The sequence below is a fragment of the Abrus precatorius genome, unplaced genomic scaffold, assembly GCF_003935025.1.
Source record: "Abrus precatorius isolate BTA unplaced genomic scaffold, Abrus_2018 Scaffold3, whole genome shotgun sequence".
NCBI lineage: Eukaryota > Viridiplantae > Streptophyta > Magnoliopsida > Fabales > Fabaceae > Abrus > Abrus precatorius.
Genome location: NW_020874373.1, coordinates 610,560 through 636,374, shown reverse-complemented (window position 1 = coordinate 636,374; position 25,815 = coordinate 610,560). Strand labels below are relative to the sequence as shown.

General features: G+C 37.5%; 3 protein-coding genes across 3 annotated transcripts; 2 read left to right on the top strand and 1 right to left on the bottom strand.

The window, feature by feature from the left end:
• Nucleotides 1–4,377: 4,377 nt before the first annotated feature.
• On the bottom strand, nt 4,378–7,061 carry LOC113860780. Its single transcript, XM_027493288.1, has 2 exons — nt 5,912–7,061; nt 4,378–5,756 (listed from the first exon to the last, which is right to left on the bottom strand). The coding sequence occupies exons 1-2, from the start codon at nt 7,059–7,061 to the stop codon at nt 4,378–4,380; spliced, it is 2,529 nt and encodes an 842-aa protein (XP_027349089.1).
• A 6,217-nt stretch (nt 7,062–13,278) lies between these two features.
• LOC113861960 (xyloglucan galactosyltransferase MUR3) lies at nt 13,279–15,771 on the top strand. Its single transcript, XM_027495089.1, has one exon. It carries the CDS (start codon nt 13,598–13,600, stop codon nt 15,326–15,328), a length of 1,731 nt encoding a protein of 576 aa, XP_027350890.1. The 5' UTR covers nt 13,279–13,597; the 3' UTR covers nt 15,329–15,771.
• Nucleotides 15,772–19,197: 3,426 nt separating this feature from the next.
• On the top strand, nt 19,198–21,492 carry LOC113860779 (subtilisin-like protease SBT1.2). Its single transcript, XM_027493287.1, has one exon. It carries the CDS (start codon nt 19,198–19,200, stop codon nt 21,490–21,492), a length of 2,295 nt encoding a protein of 764 aa, XP_027349088.1.
• The last annotated feature ends 4,323 nt before the right edge of the window (nt 21,493–25,815 follow it).

Below are 25,815 nucleotides of genomic sequence, written 5' to 3'. Positions count from 1 at the left end.
AATTGTGATATTTCTTTATGGGAGGCTTGTGACCCGTACCCTATACACCTTGATCCTTGTCAGGGGGACGAGGGCGAGAACCCAGACTTTGTTTTCTTGGGAGGTGTCGGAATGGCCGACACCTTCTTTATGTATGAATATATGTTTAGGGAATTAGGTATCAGGCTCCCTTTTGACGATTTCCAAATGGGGGTTTTGAATGTAGCGCCAACACAACTACATCCGAACGGGTGGGCGGCAATTCAAGCCTTTAGAATACTTTGTAAATTCCATTATATAGAGCCTAGTGTAGGTCTTTTTTTTCATTTTTTTTGTACGCGTCCATCCGACCTGGCGAGGTGGGTTTCTCTAATAAGGCAACCCGAGTTGCCCCTCTTTAAGCCATACGCGTCGTCTTTTAAGGGTTTCAAAACCGGTTTCTTCAAGGTAACCGTGGACCCTGTAGGTAAAAATTATTTTTTTGATAGCGAGGGCAATCCCCTATTTCCTTTTCACTGGACTCGGGTGCCGCGCTGATACGACACATACCCTGAGGATATGTTATTGGCTAGGGAGCTGTCGGATTTGCAATTCTTGAAGTCCCTTCCCCGAGACATTCCTGCCCGACATGTAGTCCTTGTTCTCAAGTCTCCGCGTCCTCGGTGGGATATGGAGGGTATGTGTTATTTCGTTTCTGACTTGTATTTGGAATTGAGCTATATTGATTTGACTTGCTATTGTTAATGCAGGTTTAATGGCTCAAAGAGGTGTGGATGTGCCGACCTTCCGGCGTACTTTGAAGCAGAGAATGCCCGAAGGGACGCCCGTTGAGGAGCACCGTCATCCTCAAATCGACCAACTTCCCGAGGTGCCGGAACTTCGCCCTCCTCCCCAAGATTTTGTTCCAGCCGAAGGCCCTTCCAAGAAACGCAAGGAAAAGGGCAAAAGCAAGGAGCCCGAAAGGGAGAGGAAGAGGCGACACGCCCACTCGGGTGAGCCTAGCGGCGTTCAAGGGGCTCGGAGTCAGACCCGAGTGGTAGCTGCTGGGGAGGGGAGCAGCTCTCCCGTAGTTCCCTTGGACATGCTAGCCGAGGGGTTCTTGGTAAGCGGGACACATACTGGTCGGCTTGCTGCTCCGAACTTGTTATCTGATGCAGGGAAGGAACTGGTCGGCGGTTTGGACTATGAGTCTATGTGGCGCTACTACGCAGAACTTCATGTACGGTCCACCGCAATGCTCCGAAGGCTAGTTGTGGATCCCATTCTCGAAGTTAAGAAGTTGAAGGCCGCCCATTCGGTTTCTGAAGAGGCTTTGGCCGAGAGTAGAGAGATTCAAGCTAGCCTGGACGAGACCGTTCAATCCCTGCAGGGTCAGGTTAATCAATACAAAGAGCACTTTCAAATAATGGAGGACCGAGTACATGCGGCCGAGGAGGTGGCGAGGGTCCGGGGGGAGGAGATGGAGGCGTTGAAGGCAAAGTCCTGTCAAATGGAAGAGGCTTTACGGGCCAAATCTGCCGAGATGGAAGAAGCCCTGGCGCTGGAGAGGCAAAAGGCTGAAACTGAGATGAGAAACTTTGCTGAGAAGTGTTCTTAGCAAGTATCTTACGAGCATGAAGCCGGTTTTAACCACGCTATTCGACAGTGTCATGGGTTCTGCCAAGTACCGGTAGGTTTTCATTTTGACATTACAAAGGATTTTTTCGGCGGGAGGTTCATTCCTTACACCGAGGTTGAGGATGATGTAGAACCCGACGTCGAAGTGCCGAGACGTCTCCCTGAGGTTACCGCCAACCCTGAGGTGGCCGCTCCCGAGGCGGTAGAGAGAATAGAGAGTTAAATTACTCTTCCTTTGTATTCATGGGCCATTAGTGCCCACATTTTGTAACCAGTTTTTTGTTTGAAATAGAATTTACCCTTTTTCTCATGCTTTGTATTTTGTCACGCAACTTGTCCTAACAACCTTTACGATATGCTTAATATTATCATACTTAGCCAAATAACTTGGATACGATTTACCCTTAATATACTCATTTTTAGCCGAGTAGAAGACGAGGAGATGATCTCGTTTTTTTTAAAAAAATTTAGCTTTAACTAAGAACTCCTCCTAATTTGTTAATTTTGACGAGCATGAGAGTATTCGGGATTGAGATATGTCGACCTTTAGTAGAGAGATGCTTGAAAGAAAAATAATTCACACTTGACCGAGTAGGGGTACTCGGCAGGGGAATATAATTGCTGCATCCTTGACCGAGTGTGGTACTCGGGAGTGAAACCATTCAACCTTGGCCAAGTGAAAACTTGGGAGGGAATGGTGTTTGAAAGGTATATAATGCGTAAAAAACCGTATAGGTGAAGAAAGAGAAATTTTATTGATTAGGTGCCTCGTTAAAAACCTTCTCAGGAAAACCCCTTTTCACTTTCTTTTAAGAGGATAAAACCTGGGATAGGAAAAGAGTACACCTATGCACGTATTACAAGGTTTTAGCTATAATAATGCTTTAAATGAGTGACATTCTAGGTTCTTGGTATTAATTTTCCTGCCAGGGTTTCCAATTTGTATGCTCCATTATTTAATCTTGCTGCTACTCGAAAGGGGCCTTCCCAGTTGGCTGCCAACTTCCCTTCTTGTCGATCCTTGCACGCGTCCCCGGTTACTCGCCACACTAGGTCGTTTTTGTAGAATTGTCGTGGACTTATTTTGGAGTTGAATTTTCTAGCCATCATTCTTTTACTAGCCTCAGTCATGATGGCAGCGCGGTCACGGATCTCATCTATCAAGTCCAGGTTAACGGCCAGAGCCTCTTCATTGGCCGATTCCTTGAAATTCTCTCTCCTGAATGACGGCTCTCCAATTTCTACCGGTATCATGGCATCAGTACCATATGTAAGCCGAAAGGGGGTTTCTTTTGTTGTGGTCTGCGGCGTGCACCGATAGGCCCATAAAATCTCAGGCAGCTTCTCTGCCCATTCTCCCTTTGCCGAATCCAACCTCATTTTTAATTCATGCAAGATCACTTTGTTGGCAGCCTCGGCTTGGCCATTCGTCTGCGGATGTTCAACAGATGTAACTCTATGTTTGATATGCAGGCCAGCCAAGAACTCGTTGAATCTTCGATTTGCAAACTAAAGCCCATTATCTGTAATCAGTGCATGAGGGAGACCGAACCGTGTTATGATGTTTTTCCAAGTGAATTTTTGCACGTTATGGGCCGTGATTGATGCTAGGGGTTCGGCCTCAATCCATTTGGTAAAGTAGTCCACGGCAACGAGGAGGAATTTACATTGCCCTTTTGCCAAGGGGAATGGGCCGAGGAGGTCCATTCCCCAAATAGCGAAGGGCCAAGGAGCGATAATGTGCCGAAGGGTATCGGCGTATTGGCGCAGGTGAGGGCCGTATTATTGACAAGGAATGCATCTTTTTACAAACAATTGACAGTCTTGAGTTATTGTTGGCCAGTAGTATCCGGCCCTGAGCATTTTGGCTGCCATAGTTCGTCCGCCCGAATGGGTTCCACAAATACCTTTATGGATTTCTCTCATCACGTACTTAGCTTGATCGTCTTCTAGGCATTTAAGCATGGGGGTGGAAATTCCTCTTCGATACAATTCTTTACCGAGAAGAAGGTATTTGGCTGCATGTGCTTTAATTTTCCTAGCTGCTGCTGCGTCCTGTGGGAGACTGTCATCAGTGAGGTATTGGACCAGGGGGGTCATCCAATTATGGGATGAATTTTCTATGTCCATGCATTCTCGCTTGGTGATACTAGGTTGGGGGATTTGTTGGTAAACCATGCTCTGCAGCTGCCCTGGTTTCCATTGGCTAGCCAGCCTAGCTAGCCTGTCGGCTCGTGCGTTCATGTTTCGAGGTGTGTACCGAATGCATACCTCCTTAAACTCGGTTTTTATTTTCTTAACCTCCTGGCAATATTTAAGCATGACCGAGTCCCTGGTCTAATAGGTATCATTTACTTGTTCGGTTACAACTTTTGAATCACTCCAAGCAGTAATGCGTTTAACCCCCATTTCCCTTGCTAGTCTGAGACCAGCGAGTAAAGCTTCATATTCGGCTTGATTGTTGGATGCCTTAAATCCGAACCGGATAGACTGTTCAATGGCGAACGCATTTGGTCCTTCAAGAATGACCCCCGCTCCACTGCCTGATTGATTTGATGATCCATCAACATGTAGGTTCCACATGTCTGAAATGGTATTATGTTGTGTCGTAAACTCGTTGATGAAGTCGGCTAATAGCTGGGCTTTAAGGGGGCGTCGGTTCTCGAAATGGATGTCATATTGGGATAATTCAATTGTCCATGTCACCAACCGACCAACCAATTCTGGTTTTCTCAAAATTTTGGCCATCGGACAATCTGTACGGACTATCATTCGATGGCTCTAGAAGTAGTGCCTTAACCTACGAGGTGTGTGGACTAAGGCAAGTACCACTTTCTCCACTAACTGGTACCGAGATTCAGGACCCTGAAGTGTCCTGCTAACGAAATATACGGGGTTCGGTTCGGGTGTTTCTTGAAGTAAGACCGAACTGACGGCGTGATCGGACACGGACAAATAAACAATCATTTCCAGATTCGAAATTGGTTTAATCAACGCAGGTGGTGCGGCCAGCATATGCTTGTACTGTACAAAGGCGTCCTCACATTCATTGGTCCATGCAAATTTTTGCGATTTCTTCAACAATTCAATGAAAGGCCAAGACCTTTCTGCCATTATTGGCAAGAATCTAGCCAAAGCTGCAATCCACCCGGTCAGTCGTTGCACGTCCTTGATATTGCGAGGGCTGGCCATGTCGATGATGGCTTTACATTTGTCGGGATTTGCCTCAATTCCCCTTTCGGACAACATGAAGCCCAGGAATTTACCGCCAGCTACACCAAATGTACATTTTTCAGGATTGAACCTCATACCATGTTTTCTGGCTTCTCCGAATACCTCCTTTAAGTGGTCAAGATGTTGCTTTAATGCAAGGGATTTAATTACCATGTCGTCTACATACACTTCCATGCATTTACCCACTTGTTTTTCAAAAATTTTGTTCATAAGTCGCTGGTAGGTTGCTCCTGCATTCTTCAACCCGAACGGCATCACCCGATAACAATAATTTGCAGAATTTGTGATGAATGCTATTTTTTCCTCATCGGGGGGGTACATTCGTATTTGATTGTACCCAGAATAAGCATCTAAAAAGCTCAGTATTTTGTGACCGGCAGCACCATCAACCAAGGTGTTAATGTTTGGTAGGGGGTATGCATCTTTTGGGCATGCTTTATTGAGGTCCGTGAAGTCCGTGCACATTCGCCACTTGCCATTGGCTTTTTTGACCATGACAACGTTGGCTAACCATGTTGAATACCTGACCTCTCGGATGAAACCGGCCTGTATTAGTTTGCTGGTTTCTTCTCTTACCGCCTTTGCTCTATCACCACCAATTTTTCTCCTTTTTTGAGCTACCGGTTTGGCCCCTTTATAGACCGATAAGTGGTGGTATAGGAATGCTGGATCAATGCCAGGCATATCCGAGGCTGTCCAGGCAAACAAGTCGGCATTATCTACCAGCATCTTTTGGAGAATGGCTTTCTCTTGCTCGTTCAAACCGATCCCCAAATACGCAATTTGTTCTGGCCTTGTTCCTAGTTGGAAAGATTGTTTGTTTTCATTGGGCTCAACTCGGTATTCCTCATCCACTCTAGGATCGAGTTCAAAATCCAACTCTTCTTCCAACCGAGGGGATACAATATTGACATCCCGGGTATTCCCTGAAAGGGTTTAAGGCGTAAACTTGCGAAGTAACATTCTCTGGCTGTTTTTTGATCGGCATGGACGGTAACAATTCAGCCTCTTTCAGACGGAAATTTCATGGCCAAGTACGGAGTGGAAACTATGGCCTTCAATTTGTTCAGGGACGGTCTACCGAGTAGTATATTATAAGATATGTTCGCATGTACTACAAGATAAGTGACTCTTATGCGTTTGCCCTCGTGCTCTGATCCAAAGGCCGTATACAAGTCGATACACCCCTTGGTCTCTACTCGTTCTCCGGAAAAACCGACCAACGGCTCATGATATTCCTTGAGTTCTTGTTCTGAGATGCCTAATTGCTTGAATGTATTCCAGTATAGGATATCAGCCGAGCTCCCTTGGTCTATTAGCGTTTTTCGGACAGTGCAGTTAAGAATGTCTACACTAATTACCATGGGATCATCCTGTACCGGGTCGACTCCTTGAAAGTCGTCGTCAGTGAACGTAATAGGCGGGATTCGGATCTTGCTGCCCAATGAAACATTATTCACAGAACGGACATTCCGAAGATGCCTCTTCCTAGCCGAATGGGTAGATCCTCCACCAGCGAACCCTCCGGCTATGGTGTTAATGACCCTCTTCGGATATTTATCTTGTTCATATCTTCTTGGTGGGGGCTCCCTGGACCTGCTCCTGGGCCGTTCAAATTTTTTGGCGTCGGATCTCTTTGGTGAATCGGGGTGGCTGTTTCTTCCTTTGTTGTATTGCCTTGCGGGATCTGTCTGTACAAAATTTTTCAGGTGTCCATCTTTGATCAATTCTTCAATTTTGTCTCTTAGTGCCGCACACTCCTCGGTAGTGTGACCCCTGTTCTGATGATACCGGCAAGACTTGCTTTTATCCGCTCGAGGAGGGGTGTTAGCACGTCTAGGCATTCTCAATATTTCTGTGGCCAACGCTTGGTCAAGTATTCTGGACTGATTAGAGTTGAGAGTCGTGTAGGAGGGATACTTCGGTCCTCGTGGTGGTCGTTCGAGTTCCTTTCCTCTGTCGTTCCCCCGCCTTGTTTTAAAGATCTCCCTTCTTTCTTCATTTTTTGAGTTGGGTCCTTGTTCCATCTGTACCTGGCTCTGGTATTCGGATAGTTCTTCCATTTGCATATATTTCGCAGCCCGGCTCCTTAACTCGTCTAGGTCGACTGGGGGTTTTTTGCAGAGGCTATTAACGAAGGGTCTCGATTTCAGCGCTGTTGTTAGATGGTGCATAGCCACTGCTGGTTCTAAATTATGGATTGAAAGAGTCACTTTGCCAAAGCGTTCCATGAACGCTCTAAGTGATTCACCTTTCTCTTGGCGAATATTGACTAGGGCCAAGGATGTTAGTGGATGGGGCCGGCTTGTGGTGAACTGCAGGTTGAAACGTCTTGTGAGAGTTGCGAACGAGTCGACGGAGAGGGGGGGAGTCGAGTGAACCAACTAAGTGCAGGTCCTCGGAGCGAAGTAGGAAAGATTCTGCACCATAAGGCGTCGCTTTCTGTGTACAGACCGACCTGCGTTGTAAATATGTCCACATGTTCTCCGGGGTCGGATGTGCCATCGTATTTGTCTATTACCAACCCTCTCCAATTGTCGGGCAGCTTGGCTTCTAGAATGCGGTGAACGAATGGGCTCCGGTTCATAAGTTCATCTCGGTCGTTTTCGGTTACCGATTGATATACCTGTCTTGATTTTTCTTGCAGCGCTGATGATTCTCCTTGATCTTGGACGACGGTGGTAGTAAGGGAGGGGACGTGTGTCCTTATTTCCTCCCTTAGGCCGGTATTTTCCCTTCGTAGGGCTGAGAGTTCCAGTGCATCCCTTTCGTGATCCTTCTTCATCTCCTCCATTTCTGCCCTTAGCTGCCTCAGTACAGCTAGGATGCTTTCTTCCGTTCCTCCCTGTATCACTACTTCCGGTACTAGTTCCTCTGGCGTGACGCCCTCCATTTGTTGCCTAGAGGTCCCTTCCTGCTGGCTTCTCGTCATTACCATGCTTAATCCTGAGTGACGAAGTTAATCACGCCCCACGGTGGGCGCCAAAATGTTCCTTTGTTAGCTGTCTTCTAATCTCCGATCAGGCGTCCTGCTGCTGATTTGATGATAGGGAGAATACCTGCAAAAGGTACTCCGATGATAAAGTCAGGATTCGGTTCTAAACAATAAATGTTATTTAATGATCTGAAGTCAACCACTAACCTGTATTTCTTATCTTCTTTTTATAGACATTCTTTGGGCTAATGGGCCTGAGTCAATTTTTACATTTGAAGCCCATAGTATTTTTGATTATCTTTAATTTGGATTATTTACCTTTTAATCCTGACTAGGGTTACCGGCCTAGTATGCCGAGTAGGTATTCGGTTTCTTTTTGCTGATGGTGGGACCGAGTTGATTCCTTTCCCAGTACAATTATAATATTTGCAGTTGCCTAACATGTTAGTCCTAAATTTTAATGAATTTTTGGTTTTATTCCCTTTTAATATATATATTGTTTTAGTTCCTTTTTTTTAATGAACTTTTGTTTAGTTCTTATTTGGTTACTAAGATGTCAAATGTCAATGTCAATTTTCGGTTGGATTATGTTAGTTAAAACATTAATTTGTTAAAATGTAGAGATCAAAACTAAAAAATTTCTAAAATGTAGAAACTAAAAGTATATTTAAGCTTTATTTCAAAAACTATTTTCGGATTAACTTCTAAATAATCTGAACTCTGATTAGAGAGTGTAGCACAAGTGAAATGGATATTAAGTTACCTTTTTCTTTCGAACTAGATCTGATCTAATTTGCAAATACCTCTACCATGCATCAATGAATGGTTTTGTCCGTGCAGGGTTATTTATCTAGAAGATATTGATTAATAAAACTGAGTTAAAATCCTATTTATGTACATTTATAGACTTTGGGTGCATAGTGAAAACTGTACTTTAGCTAGGCAGCAGATGATCAAATAAGATTTGTATACTAGGTGGCCCTAACTTAGAAAATAGAAATTTAAGAACGTGTATCATTGATTATGTGATGTAGATGTGTCAGATTATGTGGCTCACAATCACACGTCTGTTTTGCACGGTAGCTATGCATCACTTGGTCTTTCTGTACGTATGATTCGGTGATGGATTGAAAATTTTCTATTACTGTTGATAGGACATAAATTTAGTCCATATTATTATTTTTGTTAAGTGTTAAATTAAATCAGCGCTGTCACATGTCGATTTTTAAATATTCTCTTATCTTGAGAAATTAAACTATATTTCAAATTGAGGTAAGATTTGCCATACACATCTAGATAAAAATAAAGTTTTTTCTGTTGCTCCTAACTCACAAGAGATGTATGCACTACAGTTAAAAATTATGGAAATTTAATCATAATTTAATCTAGAAAGAAACAAAAATAAAATAAAATCATAGAACACCAAAATTGTCTCTTCAAAATTGGAAGTTACAAGGCAGCCCAATCTAATTTGAATAGCTTGGGGTAGATTATTTTGGCACTTGAGTGTACTTCAAGACATTCCAAGAGAACAATGTGTTTCCTTCGGCAGGAGGGAACCTCAAGATCTAATCTAAGTTACATAAAAGTGAAAAAATTAAAGCATGATGATAGCATATCAAATGGCATCAAGTGATGGTGTCTTATTCTCACTCTCTCTGGTGATGACTCAGTGATGGACTCAAAATCCAAGCATGGCTCGTTCGAATACGTTAATTTGGATGGAAGAAACGTTGGTGCAACAATGCGCTTGCAGCATAGAACCACAAAGGGTGAGGCAAAAGATTGTTGTTGCATCAACATTTATGTAAACAACAATGTTCAGGGTGTCTCAAATTCAGTGTTGCGTGATAGTGAGGTGAGGATGATAGACCCAGGAATTAGTTTATACTTTGAAAGCTTGAAGCTTGATAAAGGAACTACCTCATGCAACAAGACACTTTGTTGGGGTAACAAACTTGGATTTTGCCTTTGCATGTTTAATTTTTTGGCTCTTCTGTTTCTCTTAGTGCTTCTATTCTCAACTAGAATCATCATTATTGTCGTTTAGTTAAACAAGCTAATTAAATTCATTTTTGAGTTGTTGAATTTATTTGGTAATGCTAATTATGTGTTCATGTTTGACTTCAATTTTTGGTTTAATTTCTATTGTGAATGTCAACCTTAAGAACGTTGAAATCATGATTATATAACATTATTAACAAACTCCAGATAGAGACAACATTATTTTCAACCAAAAAGAGCTCTCATAATTGGAGATGTAGAATTATTAATATGGCCTTACATTGGATGAACAAGTGGTGTATTAAATGTTTGGTTTTGATGAGTTAGTGGTAGCCCACTCTTATGTTGGAGATCCTTCGTTGACGCCTAACCACAAGACACTGTTCCATCACGTAGGGTTTTATATTTCCTTTTCAACGTTCAATGCACGTAAATCACGACCACGCCTATGTTAATTTGAAAAGACATCCACAAATTCTCTTTTTCAATTTTCATATTTCTGATCCATGGGCATGGAAGATCAGAGCTCAAGAGCAAGCTTATAATGCAATAAAACATGTATCGCATTAAGCTGATTTTTACTTTTTTTTAGCAATATATTAAGCTTAATTTTTAATACAAATTATTATTTTAAATATTTTAAATTAATAAATTATATATATATATATATATATATACTGTCAAATACGTAAATAAACTTACATATATTATTTCAGTTTAATTGGTAGTGTTAGTATTTTTAATATTAATATTTTATTTCAATATCGTGATTGATGTATTTATTACAATAAAAATAAGTATCATTTTGACATTTATACTGTAGAAAGTTTGGTCTCTCAAATTAAACATATAAATGTGAAAATTTTCACTAATTCAATTAAATGGGATATCATACGAAAATGACATTTTTTTGACGAAATCAAAGTAACTAAGGGGTGATGGAATCGAAGCAAAAGGTTGGATAAATTATAGGCGTGATTGAAGGCATTGTTAGTGAGTGTCACTTTGTGGGTGTTTGGTTATGAATTATGAAATATGATGTGTGAATTTCAAGAGAGTGATTAATGGACTGCCCTTAATTTAATGTGTGATGTATCTAACCAGTTGTTCCCTTTTTTCAGCCTCCTCTTCATTGCCTGCCATGTGGCTGCTCATCAGTAATTTCTGAATATTTTTTAGTCATTTAAATATAATTTTTACTATTTTTTATAATGTTAAGATATCAAGTATACACTTCCTTCATTATATTAAACTTTTTAATTAAAATTTAACTTTAATACACTTTCAAGTATAAAAATTTTCAAATGCACAACACATACACCAGATCAGATAACCTTCGCAAGTGCAATCTTGTTGAAATTTAAAATATTTTTAATAATTAATATAAACTACTCTTCAAGTTTGATGAAATGTAAGAGAATCTCATTTTCAGTGTAAAGTTGCACTCTCATGTGTTATTAAATGATAATAGTAAGATAAAAATCATAATCTAACTCTTGATAACTGAAGTCTACAATTAAGTAAAATCAATCACCCACAAGTATAAAAAGGCAAATTGGAGGCAAAACAAAACATGTGCTTGTGTGATATAGATGCTAAGGCACATAACAATTGCATATCTTGCACTCCAAACCTCACATGATTAGACACTTATTGAGGTTTTTAACAAGTGATGCTTTGGTCGGTGCAAACCTCAACCTCAGAGAGATAATCAAATTACCAAACAACTTTTCTCTAATCATTAATCACTGTCTTTAACAAGGAAAGCCACTTTGCGAACCCCATAACCTTCAACTTTCTACCTTTGCTATGGCCTAACAGCCTTCAATTTTATTTGCCTCCTAATATAACATATGCTAAACCCAAGTAGATGAGGCTTGTAAGTGGCATGTGATTTCAACTTCAAGTAATTATGATAAAAATCAAATTAATTTGCACTAAGAATGATGTTATTTGTCATTACATTAAACCTCAAGGGTGCTTTATGTTAATTATCCTATAATTTTTAATTTAATCCAACAACATATGTATAATTTTAATGGGCGATGCGTATGTATTAATTTTGTAATAAACTGAGTATTGTACTACACATAAAAATTTATATAAATAAATGGTTTTCATCTGAGTTCACTAGTCATCTATCACACGTATATGTCAAGCAAACACCAAGCCCAATTGGACGATCTATGCTCTATATTTTTTGGCTATCCAAAGTTGCAAATGGGTGTTTTTGCCGTTTCAAGCACGCTTAAACCTAGGAAGTATGAAAAATAGCTAATTTTCCCATTAATAATACTAAAAAATTGTAATGTTTTTTGAGTGATATGGTGAAACTCTGGTAACCTCAAAAGAATGAGCTCACACAGGATGAGGTATGACTATGAGATTCTTGTGATGCAGTCAAATGCGTTGTTGACAACAAGGGATAGAGATTTTACCTGCATATGTCCTCTAACATTTAGTGCGTACAGTATTAGCAATAGTAAGTTCAATGAAACACCAATATATTTAATGATGTTGGCTTATTATACTATTATCAAATGTAAGTGACACAGAATTAGAGTAATTATAATCTCACGTGGTACATATACACACACACACACACAAAGTTGCATCTGTTTATGTTCAGGTAAACGTCAAATTGGTCAGTAACAGTATCTAATCTACTAGCTTGTTAGCTTACCAAGGCGCATGATTTGTCCTTAATTTTGAATCTTTTTTAATAATTAACCCATAATTTTTAGGAAAAATAATCTTATATTTTTGTAGTATTATTTTAGTAAAAAAATTATTATTATGAGTACTAAAATTACTCTTTTTATAGTATATTTGATTGGTTATCTTACTCTCTAAAAATTATTAATTAAAATTAAAATATATTTAATATCTCGAAAATATAAAAAAGAAATTTAATATGAAGTTTTCTTTTTTATAATAACAAGTAGCAAAAATGTAGCTCAGTGAAAGAAAATGATTTTGTCTTTGTTATATTCAATAACACACGTTTAGTTACGTAATCATTTCATTATTTTACTTCCAGGAAGAGTTCTTACGTTTTCAGGGGATCAAAAGTTTTCCAAGTGATAAATGCTTCATATATACAGTATGATTTATGTCGTATTTATCTAAGAATGACTTGTTATTTGGTGTGATTAATCTTGATTTAAATTCAAACACTTAATCCTATTTTGCTTGTGAACACAATTGATCCTAAATAATTTCCAAATCTCTAGAAACACACACTACCCCTAACAACCCCACAAGATATAAATTGTATTAGCTAAGCTCTTCTGATAAGTAGCATGAGCAATGATTAGGTTTTCATAATCATAATCATAATCATGATTAAGTGGACAAGTAATTGCTTACTTCTCCAAGTGTACTAACAAAATAGGGGGAAGAAGGACCAATGTGTTACATTGACGAAGTACTATAGTTTGGGCAAACCGACACGTGACAGTATGTGTCAGAATATAAGAGGTCACCGACACGCGATATTAGCCAGCGCACGTTGCTAACGTGCACCTCCCTTTTCTCTCTCCTTCATCCCTCGTTTCATTTATCCATCCTTCTTCGCTCCTCTCTGCAGATTCTGCACTCCTTTCTCTCTTCCCTGTTTTTCTGCACCTGATCTAACCTCGATTCCTCAAATTAAATCTCGTAACTCACCCTTATTCCTCGATATTCGTGTTCATCTTCCTGCTACCACACTCTTCTTCCCTTTCCCCGTTTTCAGAAAACCCCCAATTTCCTCACTCCCCAAACCATTGAGTTCTAGGGTTTCGATTGATCCATGAATCGTGATTACTGGATCGGAACTGGAATGAAATGAGACGGCGCCCCGTGGCGGGATTTCTCCCCGAACAAATGGAGAAATCAACGAGCAAGAATCACAATTCCAGAATTTGCTTCCTCGCTTCTCTCTCTGCGTTCTTCTGGTTCTTGCTCCTCTACTTCCATTTCGTTGTCCTCGGTGAGCAGTCCACCAAAATAGGTCAAGTTCCCGTCAATATCGAATCCCACCAACTTCAACAACAACTTACACAACCGTTCCAGAACCCTCCCCGGAAGAACATTGGGTTCCCTCATGTGGAGGAAGTGAAAACCCCTTCAAAAAGTTTCAATTTCCCCTTTATGAGAGCCCTAAGAACTGCTGAGAACAAGAGTGATCCTTGTGGAGGGAGGTATATATATGTGCATGATCTTCCCTCCAGGTTCAACGAGGACATGTTGAAGGAGTGCAAAAGTTTGAGTCTTTGGACCAACATGTGCAAGTTCACCACCAATGCTGGTCTTGGGCCACCCCTTGAGAATGTCGATGGTGTTTTCTCTGATACTGGTTGGTATGCCACTAATCAGTTTGCTGTTGATGTGATATTCAGTAACAGGATGAAGCAGTATGAATGCTTGACTCGTGATTCATCCATTGCTGCTGCAATCTTTGTGCCCTTTTATGCTGGTTTTGACATTGCACGTTATCTTTGGGGTTACAATATCTCCATGAGGGATGCTGCATCGCTTGATCTTGTTGATTGGCTCATGAAGAGGCCTGAGTGGAGCATCATGAATGGGAGAGACCATTTTCTTGTTGCTGGGAGGATAACATGGGATTTCAGGAGATTGACAGAAGAGGAATCGGATTGGGGGAACAAGCTTTTGTTTTTGCCTGCTGCTAAGAACATGTCTATGCTTGTGGTGGAATCGAGTCCTTGGAACGCTAATGACTTTGGGATTCCTTATCCCACTTATTTCCACCCTGCAAAAGATGATGATGTGTTCATTTGGCAGGAGAGGATGAGAAGGTTAGAGAGGAAGTGGCTTTTCTCCTTTGCTGGGGCGCCACGTCCTGATAACCCCAAATCCATTAGGGGACAGATAATTGACCAATGCAAGAGATCGAAGGTTGGGAAGTTGTTAGAGTGTGATTTTGGGGAGAGCAAGTGTCATTCTCCCAGCAGCATAATGCAGATGTTTCAGGGGTCCCTTTTCTGCCTTCAACCGCAGGGTGATTCCTACACCAGAAGATCTGCTTTTGATTCAATGCTGGCTGGTTGTATACCTGTCTTTTTCCATCCGGGTTCGGCTTATACGCAATACACTTGGCATCTTCCTAAGAATTATACCAAGTATTCTGTGTTCATTCCTGAGGATGATATTAGGAAGAGGAATGTCAGCATTGAGGAGAGGCTTAGTCAGATTCCTCCTGAGCAAGTGAGGATCATGAGGGAGGAGGTCATTAGTCTCATTCCAAGACTAGTGTATGCAGATCCTCGTTCTAAATTAGAAACTCTTAAGGATGCATTTGATGTTTCTGTACAAGCAGTGATTGACAAGGTTACCAATTTGAGGAAGGATATCATTGAAGATCGCATTGATGAAAACTTCATTGAGGAGAACAGTTGGAAATATGCATTGTTGGATGAGGGACAGCGTGAGGTTGGACCTCATGAATGGGATCCTTTCTTCTCCAAACCGAAGGATGGCAGCGGGGATTCTGGTGATTCTTCTGCTGAAGCTGCAAAAAATTCGTGGAAAAATGAGCAAAGAAATCAATCATGATTCATGAAGGGGAGATAAAAGTTGCATCTGCAGGTTTTCTTAATTGTGGTTCAATGCTGACACTAATGATTTCCCTGAATTAAGGAAGAATTACAGCTATAAAATAATTGCTGGGTCCTTCCTGTGGTCTTACTGCAGAACGTGCATTCGAGTTTATTGACCAGGATTCATCATTGAAAACCCCTAGCATGGAGAGATATTCTCCGCTTTCTACAGTTTTGTTATATAGATAATTTTTCTGATTTCCGTCTTATGTATTCTCCTTAGTGGTTCCTAGATGTATTTTCCAATGTTTAATAATTTATTTGATAGAATATATTTTTCCACTTAATTCATACAGGAAGTATACACAAATTTATGGTTCACGGTTAGTTGAAGTGTGCACTTGATTGGTTCATTTGGCAGCTCTTACCTGTGTTAATGAATTTATTGAATCGTGGCTAGCATTCAAAAGATAGATTCGTCTTTTTTCATGATAGGGAAAACATGTCTTTCGCTTACTAAATCTATTTTTCAAATTGTTGGTTTTTCTTTTCTAATAGCTAAAATCATACGTGTTTTTGGGTTGCATTAATCTTTTGTTACAGGCATGCGTCTGTTGAATTGGTTTGCCTTGTGCAGCTAGTCATAACATGTAATCAGAGAAAACTGTTGGCTATTTCGTTGATAACTGCTGCTTCTGGTTTGTATAATTCTTGTTTCTGATGCTTTCATTTTTGTCACAAAAACTGGTGGGCACAATGAAATCTACGCTTTGATTCGTTAAATTGATGAGAATTTTCTTATTTTCCTTTGTTGTGGTTTCTATCCACTCCAGTTAGCAATATTGAACGATAGGAATGAACCAAAAAGAAATTGGCATAGAATTCTCGGTGAAATTGTGTAAGAGTTTCTTTCTTTGGATATGAATAAAATGAAATCCATTGATGTTGATATTAATCATCTTTTGAGGTAAACGCTAGGAGTTTCTTTAGAAGTAAATATTTTACATTTTTGGGATGACGTGGGAGGTCATACTGTGATGGATTTGCTTACATGGTGATGCTGAACATTTGGCAGTGTTAGTATTCTGTTTATTCTTTCTCGTTTGTTTTAGAAAACCTTTCCTGCTTGTCTGTGTCTGAGTATGCTTTTCTCCTTTTTGTCGCCTTCATTCTGTCCAGTATGGCCTTGCAATTGGAAAGGGTATTGCTGTGTAATGTGATAGGCTATACAAGAAATGATAGAGAACCTGTTTGGAAAGATATTTTAAAAAGGGTGTGCAAATATACTGTAATGCAAACAAAATCATAAAACTATCATGCTTATCCTTTGTTTGAAGACTACTGTTGGGTGATTAGTATCATAATATTTAATTTGATGTCAATATTTGCTTTGGCTCTTTGGAAAACCTTGATTCTTGACACCGAGAAATTCAAATTCTATATTTACTTGTTCTTGTGTATTCTCTCAAAAAGTCATGAATAATTTGATATGATGCGCTAAATTTCCTGGTCAAGGAAAGTAGAGTGGTGGGAAAGGGCGCAAGCTTGCCTGGAGAGTGGGATAACATTGCCATAACATGAGACACAGGCAAACTCCTCACATATTCTAATGAGAAGTTAATTGGCATCAATCAGATTGGGCTATGCAGCATATGTATAAATAAAAATTGCAGAGGGAATTCTTGTTTGTAACTTAAGTGTTTTTGAAAACTCAATAAAATTATGTTTTAATGGAAAAGTTTTAACATTCTAAATTCAAGTTTGTTTATAGTTTTTAAATTTACATTTACATATCTTTCAACAGGAATTTAAACACATACCCACGCATAGAAGGATTTGATGTCAAACTGAAACATGCGATAAATAGGTATCGTTTTGTTCTTTTCTTTGGCCATTCTATTGGCCTGGTGAATGACTGAAGAACCGCTGGAATAAGCGTTTTTTGTCGCTTTACTGATTACTCTTTCCTCAGGACCCACTAAGATGTGTATGAAGCCAATAGGCTGGATACACATGCAGCACAGGACAAATTGTTGAATGAAAGAAAACATTACTCGCTCTGTTTTTGAGCTGTCTTTTAGTTGGATCTCTGGCATGCATCAGAGCCTTGCCATCTCAAGCACTCATGTAATCCATGAGGGCCTCACGCCTCTGGTCTTTATTACTTACGTTTTTAATGATGATTATGCCCATAGAAAATAGTATTCTTTTTTAATCCTTATTTTTCTGTTTCATGGACCACAAATTGTTTCTGCTTCATGGACTCTTGGCTTGCATTACCGATGTCCCAATGTTAAGTTTTAGGACAAATTTTAGATTATATTTTTTTCATTAAATTCTTAAATTAAATTATAATATATGGACACACTTTTCATATTAAAGATCTCTCTTAAAAATACTTTGCTGAATTAACAATCAAATTGGATATTGTCTCCATATAATTTTAAAACTTGATGGCAAAAAAAAAATAATATAAATTTTGTCCTTTTAATTACCTAACCTAGAATAAACTCAGCAAAGTGAATCTCTATCAAGTCTACAAAAGCTATGTTACTCAGGGCCAACATGTCATATAGAACACACCATTTGCCAATGAAAGTTGAGACTTTTTTTTTTTTAATTATTTATGTGCAACTAGGAAGAGTTATTATTATGATTTCGCAACTTCTACATGGATAAATAAAATGTACATTAATTCAAAAGTTGTCCATCAATTGTAGCATGGACCAATGTGTCTACGTGAAAATATATCAATAAAATTTTATTCAATTTTTTTAACCCGTACGTGCACAAGATAAAAATGTATATATCATAAATTTTTATTAAAAATTATGACATTTAATAGTTCTAATATATTGAATTGCATTGCATGTTATAATTTTTTATCATGCACAATATTGCACTGAGTTGAAATAAATATTTTGTTTTAAAGACTCTATGATGTTAATTGCAAGTAAAGGATATTAACAAAGTAGGACTCCTTTGTTATTTTCTTTTTATAATCATTTTAAATTGCTGCAAAGGATTCTTATGATATGTCAAGCAGCAGCTGATTCTAACATGAACTAGAGAGAGAGAAAAGTAAACTCTCTTTTTAAATATTACCCAAGGGAACTTCAATTATACTAATTAATTTTCATTTAAAAATGAAATGAGAACTGAAAAAGTATGAGGTTTAAAAAAAGCAAGACATGCAGTGCAAGGTACATTCCACATGGAGGCAGAGGAGAGGGAGCCATACATCACAAAATCCAGAGCGTTATATGATTGAAAGGTTACTTGTGCGATTCATATTTTTGGCTTCTTTCTCTCGTGAATGTAATTGGCAATCCAAAGCAATATTACCTTTATATTTAATTTTTATATTTCAATCTTAAACTACTTTTTATATATATGAAAAAAATACTCTAAAAAGAGAGGGAAAAAATTGTGAATTTTACTATCCTTTTTCCTAAGTGAAATAAATATAAAATGGAATGATTAAAAAGAAAAGAAGTGTAAAGAGTATGATTTTAGTAGCAGTATGTGACAATGCAAAGTGATAATTGAAAAACATGGGTTCATAAAATTTGAAACTAACGGTTACTTAGTATACTATTAAAGCTAAGCAAAACATTCTCGTGACACTTACAGCAAGCTCCTCAGCTCCTCAATTCCCACTAAATTTCAGTTTCTCATTTCTCTCTCTCAACAAAGGATCCTCGTGATGAAGAGCTCTCATATTTCACGAGCTTCGTATTCCTCACTTAGAGATCAGAAAAGCTTACTCAGTTCAGTTTTGAATTCTCCCCAACACCTTCAAATACCCCTACAAAACTTCCACCCCATCATGCATCATCCCACTTCACCAACCAACAACAACAAAACATCCTCGTACTACAACCTATGGAATCCAAAATTCAACTCTTTTTCCTCACCCTTTTTCTCCTCATTCTCACCATCCATGCTGGAACTCTTGCTACTTACATAGTTCAGTTACATCCTCATGGCACAACCAGTTCTTCCTTCACCTCCAAGCTGAAATGGCACCTTTCATTCATACAGCAAACTGTTTCCTCTGATGAGGACCCTTCTTCACGCCTCCTCTACTCTTACCATTCAGCCATGGATGGTTTTGCAGCTCAGCTAACTGAGTCTGAGCTTGAGTACCTTAAAAACTTACCTGATGTTATCTCAGTTAGGCCTGATAAACAGCTTCAGATTCAGACCACTTATTCTTACAAATTCTTGGGACTCAACCCTACAAGAGAAAATGGTTGGTATCAATCCGGATTTGGCCATGGAACCATAATTGGGGTGCTCGATACTGGAGTGTGGCCAGAGAGTCCTAGCTTCAATGATCATGGAATGCCTCCAGTTCCCAAGAAATGGAAGGGTATATGCCAATCTGGCAAGGACTTTAACTCTTCCAATTGTAATAGAAAACTCATTGGTGCAAGGTACTTTACCAAAGGCCATCTAGCAGTGTCACCTACCAGAATTAGAGAATATTTATCTCCTAGAGACTCATCTGGACATGGCACACACACTTCATCCACTGCTGGTGGAGTGCCGGTGCAGTCGGCTAGTGTGTTCGGCTATGCGGCAGGCGTGGCGAGAGGAATGGCTCCTGGTGCCCACATTGCAGTGTACAAAGTCTGCTGGTTCAATGGCTGCTATAACTCTGACATCATGGCTGCAATGGATATGGCAATCAGAGATGGTGTGGACATTCTCTCATTGTCTCTAGGTGGCTTTCCAGTGCCTCTATATGATGATAGTATTGCCATTGGAAGCTTTAGAGCAATGGAGCATGGGATTTCAGTTGTTTGTGCAGCAGGAAATAATGGCCCAACAGAAATGTCTGTTGCCAATGAAGCTCCTTGGATTGCCACTGTTGGTGCTAGCACACTAGACAGGAAATTCCCAGCTATAGTGCACATGGGAAATGGGCAAGTTCTCTATGGAGAATCCATGTACCCATTGACCCATCCAATGAACAATGGCAAAGAGCTTGAGGTGGTTTATGTGGCTGATGTGGACACTGAGAGTCAATTTTGCCTCAGAGGGTCTCTTCCAAGGGACAAGGTTAAGGGTAAAATGGTGGTCTGTGACAGAGGTGTCAATGGAAGAGCAGAAAAGGGTCAGGTGGTGAAGGAAGCAGGTGGTGTTGCTATGATATTGGCGAACACAGAGATAAACTTGGAAGAGGATTCAGTTGATGTTCATGTCTTGCCTGCAACCTTGGTAGGATTTGATGAATCAGTCACCTTGAAAGCTTATATAAACTCCACAAGTAGGCCTCTTGCTAGAATTGAATTTGGAGGAACTGTGATAGGGAAGTCTAGAGCCCCAGCAGTGGCAAGATTTTCAGCCAGAGGACCAAGTTTTACAATCCCTTCAATCCTCAAACCAGATGTTATAGCTCCAGGAGTCAACATCATTGCTGCATGGCCTCAGAATCTTGGTCCTACAGGCCTTCCAGAGGATTCTAGGCGTGTCAACTTCTCTGTTATGTCTGGTACCTCAATGGCATGCCCTCATGTTAGTGGAATTGCTGCTCTCATTCGTTCAGCTCACCCAAAATGGTCCCCTGCAGCCATCAAATCTGCAATCATGACAACATCCGAGGTAACTGACCACACAGGAAGACCAATTCTTGATGAAGATAAACCAGCTGGAGTTTTTGCAATGGGATCTGGACATGTGAATCCACCAAGAGCATTGAATCCAGGACTTGTATATGACATCAGGCCAAATGATTATATCACGCACCTTTGCAGCCTTGGATATACAAAGTCAGAAATATTCATCATAACACATAGAAATGTGAGTTGCAATGCAATCATGCAGATGAATAGAGGCTTTAGCCTTAACTATCCCTCATTCTCAGTGATTTTTAAGGATGGAATGAGGAGAAAGATGTTCAGCAGGAGGGTAACAAATGTGGGAAGTCCTAACTCCATCTACTCGGTGGAGGTTATAGCACCTGAAGGAGTAAAAGTGATAGTGAAACCCAAGAGGTTGGTTTTTACACAAGTAAATCAAAGCTTGAGTTATAGGGTATGGTTTATATCAAGAAAAAAGGCTAAAAAGGGAGATTTCACGAGCTTTGCTGAAGGGCATTTGGCATGGGTACACTCACAAAACGGTTCTTACAGGGTTAGAAGCCCAATAGCAGTGACTTGGAACTCTAAGTAGCATGGACACGGAGAAGAGTGGTAGACCACAGCCATTAATTAAGTTTTTCTTGTAGCTTATTTTCTTATGATCATTGGTTCAATAGCTTTATTTATGATTGCTGAATTTATATACTGAACTTTGTGTAACGAGTTTTAGTAGAAAAAACTCGACAAGTAATCATAAGAGTAAGCCCTTTTATAAATGCTAAATAAATTGGTTTTGCCAAGTCAAATCTACATGTTTTTGAGTCAGAATATAAACATCATGTACTCATTCGTACAATGTTGTATCCATGATTTTATTTTTTAAAAATTGGGTAATTAAGCTACTTGGTAGGGAGATAACAGAAATGTTAGCAGCATGCTGGTTATACTTATTTGCTTGCTGTAAGTTGTCTTGCTCAAAACATAATAACGATACCAAGAAGGGAATCATTGAAACCTGAGCTTTCCAAGTTGCATCAAGTTAAAAATTGTTATACACAGATAGAGAAGGTGAAATGTATCTTGAATCTAAAGGGGCTTCTACTTAATAAGAGCAAATTTAGGGAAAGACAAGCAAGAATGTGACTCAATATGTGAAAAGAAAGGCTAAAATGGAGCCAAGTTACAGAAAATAGATTGGAACAAAGCCAATTTGGAGAAAGAAATCTAAAATGAAGCCAAAATGCAGAAAGACAAGCTAAAATGGAAGAACATGAAGAACAATGCCTATATATTCCCCATAGTATACCAGTATACTACCTCAAAATTCTGAAAACATTCAAAATTATGAACTTTTACTACGAGTGATGTTACATGGGGATGTGATGAGGCAGGGATATTTTATACTAGTGTTAAACAGATTTATTACTATTCACAAGTATTCATGGATATCTGTAAATATTTATTAAAAAAATACATCTTTTTAATAACCTATTTGAAATAACTTATATATAAAATTATAATGAAAAGAAAAAATTGAATACTTAAACTACAGAAGCAATACAATATTTGTCACAACAATAGTAGCACAATATTTAGTTCAAGCAAATATATCAAAAGCACCATAAAACAACAAAGGTGAGATTATGTTTGTTTTTATATAGATGAGAAATTTTAATTATTATATATAGAAGTATTCACATGTATAGGCAGGCACCCCTCTCAATTTATAAGCGGGTGACAGAAACCTATTTAACCAAACTTGTAAATATGGATGAGTCCAAGCATTTTTATCCTAATGAATTTTTACTCACAAATATCTATGACTACGAATACTTTTCTCAGCACTAATGCGATAATCCATAAAGGAAATAAGGTATCACATCATAATTTTATTTCTAAATTTTAAGTCATGTTCATATATACAACAATATTTTATATTTTAATATAATTTTACTTCACCTTTTACTATGATGGCATTTGTTTAATATTATACTAATAAATAAATAAAATATTCAAAAAAGTTGATAAGAACGATATACTTGAGTCAAAAACAAAGTAAGTAATATATATATATATATAGAGAGAGAGAGAGAGAGAGAGAATTTGATATATATTATTAATTTTAAAATAAAAAATGAAATAAGAGATAATCTGCTTTCCTTTCATTTTTTTTTTGGTCAAAAGTGACAATCTGCTTGAGCCATAAACCACAAACTACTGGGCTTAAATGGCCAGCCCAATTGACATATTCGCTTCTAGATTATGTCAATCGATCTTCATGACCCACCAAAAAAAAAAAATCTGTGTTCACTTACAATCATCACATATATTTTTATCTTCTTTAAGGGAAGGGAGAAAAAACGATAATATTCGACCTAATAAGATTCATTAATAAAGAAAAAAAAGACCTAATAAGATTGTTGTTAAAAGGTAATATTTCTTTCATTTGTCATTATTTTTAACACGATGATTATACTGTTAAGAAGTATTTCATCACCCTAGCAAATTCCAATTATTATTATTTTTTACCTGAATCATGTATTAAGAAATCTATTTTTTTTTTTTTTTGGTAAAATAAAAATGCAAGCACATATATAGTTTAAGAAGGAAATTCATGTGAGATAGGTTTCGTGATAAATATTATAAATGTTTTAGTTGTCACATTTCATGATTACAATAGTTTATGTCAAACTAATAAATAAAAAACAAAGGGTATACGAGCCAAATGTTTGAATTCACAATTTTAATTAGGGTTAATTATTTTGTCAAATCATGCAGAGACAAAGATAAGTCCTTTCAAATTAACTAAGTTATCATCAAGATCCGATTTAGAGAGATTAAAAAAAAAAACATGTTAACTTCAAATTTATAAATTCAAATGTTTGTGAACAAAACGAGAATGTGTAGGTGAATTTAAGAATAAGGAATTATCATGGTTATTACTAGCATTGAAACTTTCATTTTTTTTTTTTTAGCTTACTTTAATAAAATTTACATTAAGATAATACTCTCCCACTTTACACTAAAATACTACTCTAGAACTAGTAAAATTTATCAAAATATTTTTCTTTTATTTCAGCTTATTAGACTCTCATATAATAAATTTATTGAGTAAATATTTATTTAATTACCCACTCAAATAGACGGTAGAGTTGCTAAAATAGAATGAGGCTAGGAATTATTTGGTAAAGACGTTGAAACAAGATATAACAACATATATTTATTTATATTTGTTTCATTTTAAAAATAGAATAAAGCTACACATGTAATTAAAATTAATATATTTTTAATTATACTTTTCAATAATTACACTCTTCATACTATTCTTAATAAAATATTTTCCCTAGTCCTTTTTTATAAGGTACACTATAAAAGATTTTAGTGATTTATGTATGCTCCTTTATTGTTTCTATCAAGATTTATTTGCGTTTTTCTTATTTATCCTTAATGTCTTTGAAACCTAAATTAAAATTAATAAGAATAAATTTTGATAGTGAAATTAATGTCAATAATATTTAATAAAAGTAAAATTATTATGTCATGATGTCTTTTAAAAAATTTAAATTTTAAAAATTTCTATTCATTTGTATAATTTGGTTGAAAGTACCTTGTATATATAAAGAGTAAAGAGAATACTTGATATTCAAATAAAAAATTATAATAATTTAAAATTAATGTAAAAACAAAAATTATAATTACTTAATATATTTTTCTACAAAATAAAAGATATATTAAAAATTAATTATTTGAATGTGTCTTTTTAGGCTACCTATAATTACTTAAAAATTAAATGATTGTTTAACTTTCACTTAATTTATTGATTATTTTTACCAACTACATTTAATGTACGTTCTGAACTTAAAAAAACATTTCTCTCAACAATAATTGGATCTTAATCATAAGTTTTGTTTTGAAATTTTGGAATTGTCACCATCTTTTCAAAATTGCAAACACAAAATGAAATTTGAATGTAATTTGTATGGGCCCATTCATATTGAAACCATTTAAAAGGAAATTTAGTTATAGTTTTATTGCAATTAAGAGTTCATTCATTTTAACTTCTTTTTTTATATAAAAAAACTACTTTATTTAAAAATCAATTTTAAAAATATTTAGTGTGTTTATTTAACTTTAAAAAATATTATTTTTCATATTTTTAATTATTTTAAGCAGCTTCTCTAAAAATTTAAAATTATCATTAACTTTAAAAAATATTTTTTGCAACTACAACCAAACAAAAAATATCTTTTTTTTACATCTAAAAATAAATTATTTTTATTTTTTGAAAATATAAAGAAATGGGCCTAAATGTAGACCCTTTGTATTGCATAGTGAAAAATCATTCTAATTAAAACATATTTTTGTATATATATTGTTGCACACATAAATTTCATATATAGAAAAATAAATTGAGAAAATTCATAGAATGTACTACCTGGTTTCATGGAGGGAGAGATTTTGAGGCTTCTTGGTACAAAGGAAGCCCAAAATCCATTTGAAGGTTTTGATTAAGAAAAGAAGCATTGATTTTCGAAATCAATACAAGTCTCAGCCACGTCACATGCACGTGCTACATGTGCGATTAGGAGCACTATGATCCCATTATGGCATCTCTTTGCTGTCTGCAATGTGGTTTTCTTTTTCTTTCCAGTTTTTAAATGATGAAAAGCTGTTTCTGGTTATCCCTTTGCCACAGAGGCATTTGGACACAAGTAACCTAAGTTTTCACTTTCAATCTCTCTCCATTTATATGTAGTATTTGAATTTCTCATTGTCTCTCTCCAATAATAAGGAAGGATGCAGTTCACTAGGAAGCTGCTATTTCACATGGCTTCCATCTGTCTTAGTAAGTGGACAAGTTTCAGATGGGATCTAAGCAAAATTAAGGGCAGTAATATGGTCTCTAATTTTTCTT

Coding starts and splice junctions, on each gene's coding strand:
- LOC113860780 (XM_027493288.1), bottom strand. CDS start 7,061: ATGGAACGCTTTGGCAAAGTGACTCTTTCAATCCATAATTTAGAACCA. Junction 5,757..5,911: donor ATCTTATAATATACTACTCG/GTAGACCGTCCC, acceptor AAACCCTTTCAG/GGAATACCCGGGATGTCAAT.
- LOC113861960 (XM_027495089.1), top strand. CDS start 13,598: ATGAGACGGCGCCCCGTGGCGGGATTTCTCCCCGAACAAATGGAGAAA.
- LOC113860779 (XM_027493287.1), top strand. CDS start 19,198: ATGGAATCCAAAATTCAACTCTTTTTCCTCACCCTTTTTCTCCTCATT.